Source organism: Salvia miltiorrhiza, chromosome 8 (assembly GCF_028751815.1).
Source record: "Salvia miltiorrhiza cultivar Shanhuang (shh) chromosome 8, IMPLAD_Smil_shh, whole genome shotgun sequence".
Classification (NCBI taxonomy): Eukaryota; Viridiplantae; Streptophyta; class Magnoliopsida; order Lamiales; family Lamiaceae; genus Salvia; species Salvia miltiorrhiza.
The window spans coordinates 23,195,631-23,210,439 of record NC_080394.1 but is presented as its reverse complement, the minus strand read 5'-3'; the positions used below and the strand labels follow the sequence as shown (position 1 = coordinate 23,210,439).

Genomic DNA, 14,809 nt, shown 5'->3' with positions numbered 1-14,809 from the left:
TGAGTAAATATATAACGGTGGGTATACACATTCAATTCAATTATTGGTAAAGGGAGGGCCCTGGCAGCCACTTGTTACACGACAAGATATTGTGGTAAGGATATGTTTAAGCAAGTTAAACAATTACTATAATCAAATTTAATCATCCAATAATCTTTCAAAGGCACAAAGTGGGTAGGTTTCGACTCGGAATCAAAGTTTACTCGATTCTACCACAACGTGATTAGTCTTGCCTCTCTTACCTATGAACAAAATATTTCTACTTACTATGGATTTTTCCTTACCACAAAAAAAATATAGTGAAAGAATAAAGAGGAAATTTGAATTAATCAGAATCATCTAAGATTTAAATCAAAATCTTTACGCCTGTAAAGAACCAACAAAATCACCAACTAAAAGCTATATCTCCCGCTACACCAATAAATCACACCTTTTCCCCTTCAGCAAAGACAGTTGTAACCATAAAATATAAATTTCTTATCCACCCCTATAAAAACAGTTCCATATATCAAGGAAAATCTCTTAATTGCATACAGCAGAAACAAAATTAGATAAGCCAAAACAGAAAACATGCATAGAAAGTATTAATTAAGTAAACCTCAACCTCATACCATTGTGGAGCTCTTTGGGCAATGGTCCACATCACATGAAGATGCATTGGAACAGAAAATTCTCTTTCTCCTCCACATCTATTTTGACAGATTATTTCTGTATTTCCATCAAATACAACAAATACAAAGGCTCCTGCAATATTACAAGATCTAGAAATTTTCCGACCAAAAAAAAAAAAAAAAAGGATGGTTTTTTGAAACTGTCCACTACTCTAATGCTGCTGCTGCTGAGTTGGTGACACAAAAACTATAATACAACGCGACAACACGCGACCTTATCTCACGGTGGCCTCTGCTAAAAGCCTCATCCCCACTTCTACTACTTCCCTACATCCCCATTACTCGTCCACGCATCATCTTCTCTAACTCCACTGCCTGCCTGCATTCCTAGATTTTGAGCTTTTGCATAGTGCATTTTGATGGCAGCAACAGGATCTGAAACACCAGAGCACTGACCAAGAATCCCCCCTCTCCCAACAACATTAATTCCAACCACCCCTCTTGATTGTTGCTGCAATCCTGATACTACATCAAACCCATTTTTTCTTTGCATCTCAGAGAACACATCCTGCGGCTGCTCCCTATCTAAGGTGAAAGGTGACAATTCTCGATTCCTTATTACCTGGTAATCTGCTACTCCATTGCTGCTACTCAGCTCTCTGCTTGGAAAAACAGAGAGGCCATTTAAGGCATGGGCATTGCTTCTAATGACTCCCTGTAATGTTGGCTGATCTAGTTTCACGGCAGGCATCGGATGATTGCTGAAGGCAGCAGGATACTTGGCTAACAGGACAGCCGAATCAGGCATAGGAGCAAAGCCCGTGCTTGTCCTGTTCCCATCCCAAAAGCCTAAATTCCTAGGACTATTATCAGAGCCAATATAATTATTACAATCTAAATTAGCCGCCTTGTGATCACCCCTGAATCTCAGGTTCAGTGTCTGGCAAACTGGTTTGTTTTGCTGGTCCTCACCACCTTTTCCTTCTGCACAAGAATCAGGTTTCTGTTGCGATGATGTTAAGATTTTGCCAAATAACTTCACATCACCATTTCTGGAAGGCTTCTCCACATCAGACGAGCTCCCTGAACAGGGTCTCAACTGGTCTCTGCTCTTATCTTGAGATGTATATGGTCCCTGGACTTCAGCCTGATGTTTTGGGCCGCCACACTTCTGAAGGGAGAATTCTCTATGCCGTTCTGGATGCAACTTATCATCCCGCTTGGAGATGTTATGAAGTGGTACATGTTTATTGCAATTCACATCCACGTTTATTTCCTTCAGAGTCTGCACGGAAACTGGGTACCCCCTGAGTACTTGAGTAAAGTTATCAGGATCTGGCTGCTGCTGGCAATTAACTGTCCTAACAATTTTGTTAGAATCCTTTTCACTGATTCCATTAGTACCACCATTTGACAATGCACTAGTACTTGAGTGCCTCTGATACTTGATGGGCACAGAGAACAGTGTCGATGACTCCACCAGTGCAAAGCGACCATTCTGCTCAGGTGAGATGGGACGAGATTTTTCTGAACAGGTTTGGGACCCAGCCTCCATTTGGCATCCAGATCCAGCTTGCATCAGCGAATGTGCATCAACTGAAGGATGGAAAATATCCCTAACAACCTCAGGGCCAGGCTCAGTCTCGTTTAATGCAGAACTAACCGAAGTAACTTCAGTAGAGCTAGCATTCTTGTCCTGAAGTTTCTTATTTTCCAAATTATCCTCGGGTACGATTGGCCTTTGTCCTCCATCGTCTTCCCCATGATACCCATTAGAAACCTCAGCCGCAGCCTTGTTATCAGCCTCAATTAATTTATTAGGCTGGCCACCATTATCTCCCTTTTTAACTCCTATAGAATCACTTTTGGAGGATACAGCCAATGCTGTAACTTCAGAGTCATGTCCACTTGCACGGTTTACACCATCATGTTCTTCACCATCCGCATTGAAGTCTATAGTTGGATTATTATCTCTCACAGCCATAGAATCCAAAGGACATGGTCCCCCATTACCCGCACATCCATCAGAATCAGGCTTTAAGATGTGTTTTCCTGCTATATCAGATTCATCACTTGACTTCATATCCGGAGGTCGGAGATCCTCTCCCACCCTGCATTCTGAACAATCATTTCCAGCAACCGAGCAAGTTTGCACAACACAAGCACCTTCAGTGTCACTGGTGCCTCCATGACCGTCATCAGAGACACCATTGCCAACCCCAGGCTGAATCTTATCCAACCCGAGACACTTTCTAGCCTTGCTGAAGAATATCTTGCACTGCTCTCTGGATCTTGTTCTGACACATTGAGAGATCATTGTAAAATCCTTGCCATAAGATGAAACGGCCTGAATAAAGAAGGATTTCTCCTCATCAGTCCAATCAGTAGGATCCATCTCCCCGCAGCTCTCATCAGAGCATCATCGATATTTTGTGTAACGTCAGGGGTCACAGGGCGCTTCACACAGGAACCAACTCTCTGGCATTTCCTGTCCTGATACCCATCGATAAGGTCAACGGAACTCGTGATGCAGGAACTCATAGCCTCAGAGGATAAGGAACCACATATACCAGCCAACACATCAGCAGCCACAGTTTCATTGTTGTACATATCCAGACTGTTCGATCTCTGCAATGGAGCATCTTCACCCCTCGGCACTTTGTGAGAACTAGATGCACCAAAAAAGATCCTAGATGAACTTCTCTGCTGACTTTCTATGCCATCATTGACACTAGCTACAATTATGGAAGCTTCACCAAGCATATCAAGAGAAGCAGCATTCACTTCACGATTCCATCTTTTGCCACCTGCAACCAAGTAGGTGCTAGATTGAGACTTCTTTTGCTTTGCAAAGTCTGGCTTTTTCCTAGCTCTCTCAAAGCTTTCCGACTTGTGATTCTTGTAGTAGAACTCTATGCAATCGGCTATTGTTTTATGTTCTAGAAAAGATGCAATCTTCGCAAAGTTTTTCCCAAAAATAGCAAGCTTGTCGATGAAAAGTTCCCTTTCTTCAGCAGTCCATGGATTGATCATAGACTTTTCTTTTTCAACAGAACAAGGATCTTCAACCAGCGCATTATTACTAATAAACCTTGACATCCGTATCTCCTTGTCCAAAATCAAAGCTGGCATCTTTAAAGCAGTCCGACACGGCTTGAATGGTGATTCTGAAAGCAGCCTGTTAGTGTACTCGATTACTTCTTCTGCAGGAACTGTTCTGGGACACCCACCTGCAATACCGTATTGGGAAATCAAGTTCGAAAAGCATGATCACAGAAGATAAAAGTAAATTAGAGGTGTAAAAGTAATGTCCACAGTAACTCCAAACTAAATAAATATCATTGCAATACATTTTAAGTTAAGGTAGTGATGGCACTGATCCAAGACCTATGTTTTTCATGAATTTCATTAAGAGGATCAAACCCTAAACGCGGTTCTCTTTGATGGAAAAGGGTGGAAAACATATATTTTCACCCTTTTTCCACTCTTTTCACATGCTCTATATGGTGGATAATTTTGCCCAACCAGGATGGAAGAAAAATTAGGGCGGCCCTTTTTCCCTGCTTTTCACTCCAATGATAATATTATAACGGGGTAGTGGTGTGATAATATTTTCCCATGTTGTCCTTCCTGGGAACATGAGATGAAAAAAGTGGGGTGATAAAATTTTCCCACATTTTCTAATCCACCAAGTTGCTCCTTCATCAGTAGCATCAAAAGAGAGGTAATGGAGCATGTTCTGACAGGATTTTTGATAGTGACCAAGTCTAACCAAATTTAGTTTGAATCAACCTACTCAAGCAATAGCTCCGAACCTTGGTTTTAAAAGGCGCACGGAGGCGCAAACTGGCCTGGAGCCTAGGCACAGAGCCTGACGCACAAGCGTGGGCTTTTCGTAGGCATGGCCCACCTAAAGTATAAAAATTCTAATATATTTACCTATAATATATTTTTTACTAAAACACAAATACTTAAAAACACACAAATACTCAAAATCTGAAATATAAATAAAATAATATATAAGAATTTATCATATCTTTATTTTTTTAAACTAATTTCTTACGTATTTTGCTGAAGTAAATGTGAAGTTATAAAGAGAGTTAATTTTTAACACTTGCATAAAAGGAGGTTGAGAAACAGGGGCTGCTGTGCAAAAAAAGAAAATAAAAATAACAATTGAAGACTGAAAACCCTAGTCTGCCCGAAGGCGTGCGCCTCCCTGCTTCTGCACCTTTGTGCGCCACGGGCACGCCTTATGTAGGTGTGTGCGCCTGATGGAAAAAAAAAGACGCATCGGCGCGCTTTTCTAAACCAAGCTCCAAACAAGTTTCTCAAGCGATAGGAGAAGCAAGGTTATCAAGCAAAAGCATCACAACTAATACTGTGGTACCTTAATTAAATATTAGAAAAATCTCAGTTAATCATTTAGTTTGGGTGAAGAGTATGAGAGGTGTCCTTTTGGGGATCACAGAAATCTAACTATATTTTGTTCCACCAAATAAGAGAAAATTAATCCTCTTTTCTGCTAGGTCCTAAAAATTTGGAGAACCACCTGCCAGACAAAAGTTAGAAAATCTAATGTACCACAATAATTGTTCCCTCAAATCTGTATTAACCCTTTTCCCATATTTTTCATGAATCACTTCGATAACATTAAAGAGTCGGGTTAAAAAATCCTATTCCCCACTCATAACACCCTACAAATTCCTTGGCATGATTGAATGGCAGAAAACTGAAAACTAGCAGCAAGTTCATGCTGTCCTTATTGAGAGAATGACAGCACAATAAATAAAGGAATCCAACAAAAAAAGGTAGGAGCAGAATAGGAATATATGAAGCAAATAATTACTCACCAGAATAAGAAATTCGAGCACGATTGGTAGAACGATACTTTTTAAAACCAGTATGACTTAGATCAAACTTCTTGTGAGACTTTCCTCGAAGTTTCCTTATCGAAACTACACGACCTTCCTTCCAGAAATGCTGAAATACCTTAAATTTGAGGGTGACAATCTTCTCCCTGAATTTGAGAGACCTTTTTTTCTTTAAAAACTTCTCCTTAATTACCAAGGGGTCACTTGGTAAAGAAGAGGCACTTAGTAAGGCAGACAAATCAAGAAAACTCTTCTGTGCGGGCAATAACTTATTCAACTCCTCCATCGCATTATTTACAGAATTTTTATTTGAAGACAATATAGAGTCATAAATATGATCTATATCAGAATGTGTATCACCACCACAGGCAAGATCACAGCGACTAGTCTCAATAAGTTTATGGTCGTCAGTACAACAAGTTTCATCCTGATTTCCACTACCATCCTCCAAGCATTTCTCCAAGCTACAAAAATTGTCAAACTCCAATCTCTTGTTACCTTCAACACAATGTTGTGGCTCAGAAGGAAAGGTATCTTCCCCAGAAGGCAGCATCTCAATCAATTTAGATGTAGCACTACCTGGACTGTCAATTTCCTCATCTTTCAAAGCCACATGGCCATCCTCCAATGCAGCAGGTACATTTTCGAAATTCATTGCTCCAGAAGAATCAACTCGCAATGTGCCAGGTCCAATAGTGAAACTAGAACCATCGAGTCTCTCTTCACAAGGTTTTAATTGGCATTCCCCTGGTAGAAAGCTGGAATCAGATGGATGAGGACCATTGGCTACCAGTGACCTCAGTTCAGTTTCAAGCGAATCAATTTCTGATTCAGTCACCTCAATTGCTTTTAGTATGTTAACTTTCCATACAAGCAACTTATTCATTGAGGTGGTTCGTGCATAACCAGTTTCCGCAGAACTTGGTTCATCAGATTGTAGCAATTCATTTATCAAAGAGCTCAAATTGGCAATAGATGCAAGCTCCAAGTTTTCCAAATTAAAAGCTGGTCCGTCGTACTGAGCATGGGACATGGCACTTGGTGAACAGCTCCGATTTGCAGTATCATGATCAATATTAGCAGCCTTCACAGACTCTTTCTCCTCAATACCTGTGATGTACAAAGGATTCCATTGAGAAGATGATAACCTTTAACACAGTGAGGACAAAAGGAGGCAACTTAATCAACAATGATACCAGCAAAAGCTCAATTGCCACAATCAAGTAGATATAGAGACATAGTTCACCACATTAGGAAAACATATTTACCCAAAATGGGAAATCTCTTCAAATTCCAGCATACCTACTATAAGGGACCACTTATTGATGAGAATATTAAAGAACACTAACTGCCATATCCATGTTAGTATAATTTCAATAACACCACAAATACGTAAGTGAATAGACTCCCCATCCAGAACTTCACAGCAGCTCCTCAAAGCAGAAATTCATTCAACAACTTTTCAAGAATACGAGCATCAGATATAACTGAAACAGATTTGCATATGCCCTACTAATTTATACAGTCAGATACGAATACAAGTGACCATTGTTTTACTCCATTATACAATATTTCCCTTGTATGTGAACCATGAGACACTAAAGTTAAGTTCTCTGGGAGTAGCATCCAGATAATCCCTGCAAATTATATAGCTTTGTGTTTATTACCTATTCTACTTAACTGTAGATGCACATTCTCAGCAGAAATTTGATTCATTATGTCTCCAACTTCTATACAACCCTCTCACAGCAGCTATAGCGTTGGCATTCAGTTTACAGAATAAGAAAGTCCAAACTACAAATATTTATTAAATTTCATATCACATATCACACTTTCCATCTAACCTAAGCTGAAATTTTCAATTATTGCAAGAGTACTGATAAGACCATGAATATTAGGTATTTCATCAAAGCACAACCTGCCAAACTTTTGGTTTAAATAAAGAGGAACCAGATGAGCTTTTGATATTGCAGTCCAGCATTAACTATATTTAAACAAAAGGCAACCCTGGGACAAACTTTTAGAAAAAATAAAAATCAGAACTTTTCATCAGAACTAGAAACAAAATTCAACTGTGTAATGATGGATTCACTTTGGTCTTTGTGACTCTTAATTGCATGCTCAACTCCAAGCAAATATTGAGGATATTCATTTACTCTAGCAGCCAGAGCAAGAATCTCATCTACCACAGCAGCCATACAAATATCAGATGCACATGATGTCCTTGGTTTAAAAAAGCCAGAGGCGCACCGAGGCGCCAATTGCCCCGGAGCCTAGGTGCAGGGCTTTAAGCCCAAGCGCGGGCTTTTCATAGGCGAGGCGCATTTGAAGTATAAAAATTCTAATAATAATAATCTGCAATATATTTTCAACTAAAAACACAAATAATTAAAACATAAATACTTAAAACAAACAAATATTTAATTTAAAACACACAAATACTCAAAAATCTGAAATATAAATAATTAATATATATGAATTTATCACATCTTTAGTTTTTGAACTAAATCATTATGTATTTTGTTGAAGTTAATATAAAGTTATTCAAAAGAGTTAATTTTTATACCTTAAAATACTAATTAGGGTTAGAAAACCTTTTGCAAAAAAAAAAAAGTTGCGCTGCTGGGCCCTTTTAGTCTAAAAGTTGTGGCTGATAGGGTTTTTGAAATAAAAAAATATACTCCTATATTATAATAATACAGATATTGCCTCTTAGTTCACAAGTATTGCACCGCCTCTTTGAAAGAATTCCCAGAAAAGCAATCAGTAAGCCCGTGCTTTGGGGCTTCGAGTCTAGGCGCACTTCGGTGGGCTTTTCTGCGCCTGGCCGCGCCTCTTGTAGGTACGCGCGCCTGGCTTCAAAAAAAGCCCAGACCTGCGCTTCTCCAAAAGCCCGCGCTTTTCTGCGCCTAGGCGCACTTTTTAAAACCAAGACGATGTCACGACATTTTAAGCAATTCAATCACTACAGCATCAAGGAATGCCATCTACAAGTCATCACAGTTTCGGCCCATTAAAACTCAGCAATAGATTTTATCAATTCATCTTCAGACGTGCAATCATACATCACAGGTATCTGCCAAACTTTCCAAGACCATTGCACTTCTGAAGGGTGAGACAGATCATGAAAAACAACTTCCATTTTCTCTCGAGTGTCATACCACATAATAAAAAGAACATAACTTTGATAGAGCGTTCTAAATGCTCCAATACTTGTCCATATCAGTGCTCTAAGATATTCTTATCTGTTATATTTCTTATACAGGTTAAACTTGAATTTTTCTCCAAAAGAAAGCAGACCAAAATTCAACTTTCCGTCTCTCAAAAAAAAAAAAATCAACTTTCCGTCATAATTTGATTATGCAAATTAATTAACTAATCAGTAATCACATGTTTGTTTTCTTTCAGATTCAACGATAGCGCATCATCTGCTAAACAGGGCAGAACCAGGCAAATAGGTCTCTGACTAACTAACACTACAATAAAGGAAAATCTACGGCAATAAGAAATGACATAATACATTAGCTAGCACTTTTTTTTTATAAAAAAGTTTATTTCCAACGCGGGACAGAAGTTAAAATCACTTTCATTGTTCCTTTTTTTGGCTAAAAGGGGCACAAACAGGCAAAACCAATCAAATAACAGCATAGGAAAGGAAAATCTACACTACTTAGGAACTCGCATAATATGTTACCTGGCGAAGAACTACAGGCAACCGAAGTGGGAGTGGCAGATTCAGTACAATCCGAAAAGCTTGCAACTCTTGGACTCTTATCAAGCAGGTTGACGGAAGGCAACTGCATGACTTCTGTATCACTCACACTAACTGTCAGTCCATCTTTTGTTGCAACCTCTTCAGGGCCAACTTTCTTCTTTTCATATTTTGCAAGACCCTCACCCCAGCCAAGACGTGGCTTCTTCCTGGAACTGGTCTCATCAGAAACAGCAGGAGCTGCGGGCACAACACAAACAGCAGCCGGAGACTGAACAGGTGTCACATTCTTCCGCTGAGCATCAACCACTATCTCAGAGTCCACCCCCATACTCTTGGAGCTACTTGAATGGCTCAAACCAGAGCCCCTTGAAGACAGGCTTCCAGACCGGCTCCATTTAAGTGGCTTCCAATCTATCGATCCCAGGCCATTTTCTTCTTTCTCAGATTTCTGATCCGAGCTAGCCAGCTCATCAGCACCATCTTCATTCTTCTCATTGTTCTCTTTCACAGGGGGCGGAGATTGACTTGGTAAGGGATCAGGAGGAGGATGACAAGATCCGTTACTCTTATTGTTATTATCATGACATGTCTCAGTATTCTCTACAGACTTCTGAGTATTAACCTCAGAGGTGGGTCTCCCAGGACCACTGGCACTGGACGATGCAGCAGGTTCCCAAGACGTAGATTTCCAGTCTCTCTGGTTAAACGATCCTCCTCTATTTTCCCTGCTATTTCTAAAATACCTTCCATCTCCACGGTTTGTAAAAGGTCGAAAATTATCATCTTCTAGGTTCCTGTCACCATACCTAGACCCGAAAGGCATAAACCCATGACCAGCATCATCAGGATACATGTGCCAACCACCACCCTGCTTACCATGACCTTCAGCCAGAAGACATTCCAAATCCAAAAGAAGGAAGAAGAAAGTATCAACACAAGAAACAAATATATCCCATAGCAAAAACCAAACCATTCAACAAAACTTAAAACACTTTACAGACTTATATATTTTCAAACCAAAAGAAAAGCAAAACAGACTCAGATCTATTGAAACACCACCCAGTCACCAAATTTTAACTGTTTGTCTACTAACATCACAGATCTGCTTAAATAATTGTCTAAAGAAACCCTCTATGATTTAATACAAAAACAAACATATGGTGTAACCACATCCCCTTTGACTAATTTCAAAAGGTTACATACAAATTAATAACGCATAAAGCTTTGGGGAAAAAATAATTTATGCTTAATTATCCGAACCCACTTTTACCCCACACGGCCAAAATTAGAAACGAAAAACAACCTAATTTTTCCAAGAACACAATTTTTATAACCCAAAATTTTCTGGTCCAAATTCGCAACTCGTAACAAATTCCACAATTGATGACTCACCAGGTGGGATAGGGCGCGAGGAGCGGAAGTCCGAATACCAGCGCTGCTGCTGGTGGTTCTGGCTGTGGCCGTGGTGGTAGGGCGTGGGGTGCGGCGGTGGCGCGTGCGGGTGGTGGTTCTGCTCCCGCCATCTGTGAGGACCGCCGCCGCCGAATCCCCCGCCACCAAAGCGCGGGTCGGAGCCGGATCTCTCGTGCTTCCTGAAATCCCTTCGATCCCACGGCAATTGCTCCGGCGGCATCAAAAACTACTTTTGTTCCTGCTCCCGTTCTCTCTCCTGTCTGCGCCGCCGCCTCTCAGTCTCATCCAAAACAAGACTTCCACGTCTAGGGAAAGAAAAAAAGCAACGGCCACTGATTCGCCGGTGGGCCGAATTTAGGTTCCAAAGCCGAGAGACAGACGAACAAGAGATGAATTTATGTGGGTTTTTGTGAATTTTATTTTTCCTTTTTCCGTTGGTTTTTGGGGGTTGGAAAAGAGGGAAGAAGGGAGAAAAGAAAATCTGGGGTTAGGGGGAAGTGAAATGATAAGAGACAAAGAAAAAAGGAGAGAGAGAGAGAGAGTAGTGAGAGAGAGTTCTCACTTTCTTTTCTTTTGTATTTTGGATTTTCTTTTTCATTTTCATTTGTGGTGAAAAGGGGTCGTCCTGCGGTGACATGATGCGTATGTAAGGGTTTTGTGACTTTTGATCAATTCAAGATATGATGTGTGCATTGAGGAGTTGTACCTTTGGAAACCCACTAACCGCGGATTTTTTATTTCTATATTGATTTAATTTAATTTCACATTATCTTTTTTATTCGTCATCAATAATGATAATTTATTTTTGCATTGGATTTACTTTAAATCTTGTTAAAATTTACTTACTTTATGTTCTCCCTCCGTCCCAAACATGACCTTGTTCTTTTCGGCACGAAAATTAAGAAATTGAAATATTGTGTATAAGTGTGGTTGGTGAAAATATGAATAAATGGTAATTTTTTTGTCAAAAACGAAAACAACAGGTCAATCTTCGTGGGACAGACCAAAAAGGAAACTGAGTCATGCTTCGTGGGACGGAGGAAGTATTTTTTTTTTTTAAAGATGATCAATAATGATTCGTCATTTTCCCCCTTATTACTCGAACCCCCAATCTATTGGTTGGAGGGGAAGCGTCTTACCGACTAAGTTGCGCTTCGTTGTCTCAATTAATTAATTTTTAATTATTGTCGAGTTTCGATGAAAAAACATTTTATATTATAATTATAATTAAGGTCAAACCATTAAAGATATCTGCTAAATATCCAAATATGTTTAAATTATGAATATAAGTTATTACGATAATTAATTGGTTATCCATCTAAAAAAAGAGTCGCACATAAGAAAAACAAACATAAATAATACTAAAATATAGAGAAAAAAAATTCACATGGGCGTGTCGATAAATGTTTGTAAGTTTAGAATGTATACAGTGGTAGAGCCAGATTTTAGGCTTAGGAGGTCCATTTTTTTTCCTCAAGAAAATTAATAATTAAATTAAATTAAAATAAATACTCTCTTCACCCCATTATTCTTGATCTGTGTAACGACCCGACTTTTTATTAAGGATTATATACTTTTAATTACTGATTTAAGGATTTATTATGGTAATTAGAGTTCAGCATCCATTTATAAAATACGAACTTATATGAAATTGATAATTTATATATGTGATGATTTTTTTTTTTTTTCAATAGATGATGCACTCAAAATATATTTTGAGTCCATTAATTTATTGTGGAGAATTTAACACTGAAGTGTTAAATATGAATCTTTTATCGATTGTTTACTTAAGCCCATGAGTAATTTAATTTATGTTAGAAGCAAGCTCAAATGGATTTTTATGCTTCAATAAGAATTAGGCTTATATGTCTTAATGTATTTAAATGAGTTTGGAACCTTATAATTAATATAATAATCTCTTAGATTTTTTTTAATTAGAATAATGGCAAGCATGCTGAATCCTAAAGCATGCTGAAGAAATTCTTGCTACGCATGCTGAAGAAATTCTTCAGTCATACAAAGAAGCTGAAAAAGAATTCCTATGTTCATACCATTTCCACGCTCCCCATTTTTCTTTAAAATCACAACACTTTCACCATTATTTTCCATACTCAACGTCTCCTACGTTCATTCCTCCAACCAAACTTCATGGTAATTATTACAAGTATTTTTCCATCTCATTTCTTTGTCATTTACAGAGCACCTTCTGATATCCTATTATTCGTGCTTATTATGCAGAAACAGTAAATCATTATCTACCAATTCAAGGTTACTTTCTAAATCGAAATACTCCATTTCTTGTATCAAGTTCATAACTCCAAAAGAACCACCAACGCATACAACTGCTCATATTCCTCTTTATGTGCATACAACTTGTGTATAAACTCGTTTTAACATTGATGTTCGAAAGGCTGAATTTGCAAGTGAGGTGTTTATATGCAGTGTGATTAATTGAAGAACAATTAAAGATCTTGACTTTTTACATGGACATATAGAGATAATTACTTCCTGACTATGTATAAATTTTGCTCAAATCATCTATGCTATGACTGAAATTGTGGCTTGAACCTACTGTGTGTGTGAGTCGAAATCAGAGGGAGGCGGCAGCCGCGGTGGCTCGTCGCCGGCGACGGAGCGGCGGCGGTGAACCTGCCGTTGTCTCCGATCTGCCAAGAAAGGGGAAAAGATGAGGAAAAAGAAAAAGAAAATGAGAATAGGGAGATCCGGGGGCTTACCTTTGTGAGACGGTGCTCGGCTCCTCCAGCGAGCCACTGACCACCGGACGAGCCTGCAGCAACTCCAGATCCGTCGACTCCCGGCGAAGCAGCTGCAGTCGGCGGCGACTCCGTGCAAGCCAACGCGGCGGGAGCTCCGAGCGAGACGAACGGCTGAAGGCCAGATCCGTCGACTCCCGGCGAAGCAGCAGCAGCTCCAGCGGCTCCCGACGACCCAAGCGGTGGCCGTGGTCTTGACGCGGCAGCGGATCTGCTGCAAGGACGACGGCGAGGCGGCGCGTCAGCCGAACGATGAGTGAGGGAGGCGTCGGAGCCGGCGATTCTCGCCGAGGTTAGAGCAGGCGGCGGCGGATCTGCTATGGAGGAGAGGCGGAGGCGACGGAGCGGCGGCGTGGCTGTGCCTTTCCAGCGGCCGAGATTGAGAGAGAGAGATAGAGGAGAAGAGGGGGGGGAAAGTTCAGAGAGAGAGAAGGAGAAGCCGCGCCGCTCGCCGGCGGCGACGGCGCCGTTGAACGGCAGCGGCGGCGGCAGAACGATAGAGAGCAGAGAGAGAGTCGGGAGAGAGAGAGGTCCGAGAGAGAGAGTGAGAAAGAAGAGATGGGGCGCAGTGTTATGTGTGTGTTTGAGTGTATTTAGTGTGTGTGTATATTTAGGTTAGAAAAGGGAGCCGGGTTTGGGCCGGGTTTCAGCCGGGTTTGGGCCGGGTTTGAGCCGGGTTTGGGCCGAAAATATTGGGCTCCCTCTTGGGCCGATTTAATTAAACTCTTGGGCCGATTTAATTAAACTCTTGGGCCGATTTAATTAAATTGTTTGGGCCTTATTCAAAGAAAAACATGATAGACTTAATTTATCTAATTAATTTGGGCTTATATCTATTTAAATTATTTGAGCTCTTAATTATTAATTTAAATTGAGCTTGACTAATTTAATTATATATTGACCTTTAAATTAATTATTTAAATGGAGTTCTTTATTTCAAGTATTTATAAATGGATTATAAAATAAAATATTTCGAGTTAAACTCTCATTTAAATTAATTCTTTTCAAATGACTTATTAATATGGATTATTTGAAAATGATTAAACGATTTTAAAAAAAATAAGAAAGCATGATCTATGATGATATAATTTATCTATGTAATATTATAGGATTTGTTTTTAAATGACGGAATATTTGACTTGATGGCATAAATAGAACGAGTTATGATTAATGCGCATGTTGATGTTCGAATAAATAGTTTCGAACCTAAATGATAGTTATGTGATAATGTTTTGAGTTAAAGGTTTTGACGAGATAAGATTAATTCTTTCCAGTCCACATTAATTATTACTTGGACTCCTATTATTTTTATTAATTGAACTCCTACGATTTAATTGATTAAGTCCAATGAAATTTATTTATTTAACCCAATAAGAATTATTATTTTAGGCTTCTTTATTAATCCTAATTATTTTAATTAGT

At 39.5% G+C, this 14,809-nt stretch overlaps 1 protein-coding gene across 1 annotated transcript; it reads right to left on the bottom strand.

The window, feature by feature from the left end:
- Positions 1 to 552: 552 nt before the first annotated feature.
- Positions 553 to 11,189, bottom strand: LOC131001956 (uncharacterized). The gene is made up of 4 exons (XM_057928603.1): positions 10,593 to 11,189; positions 9,180 to 10,082; positions 5,465 to 6,595; positions 553 to 3,841 (listed from the first exon to the last, which is right to left on the bottom strand). Exons 1-4 carry the CDS (start codon positions 10,831 to 10,833, stop codon positions 2,925 to 2,927), a joined length of 3,192 nt encoding a protein of 1,063 aa, XP_057784586.1. The 5' UTR covers positions 10,834 to 11,189; the 3' UTR covers positions 553 to 2,924.
- Positions 11,190 to 14,809: the final 3,620 nt, after the last annotated feature.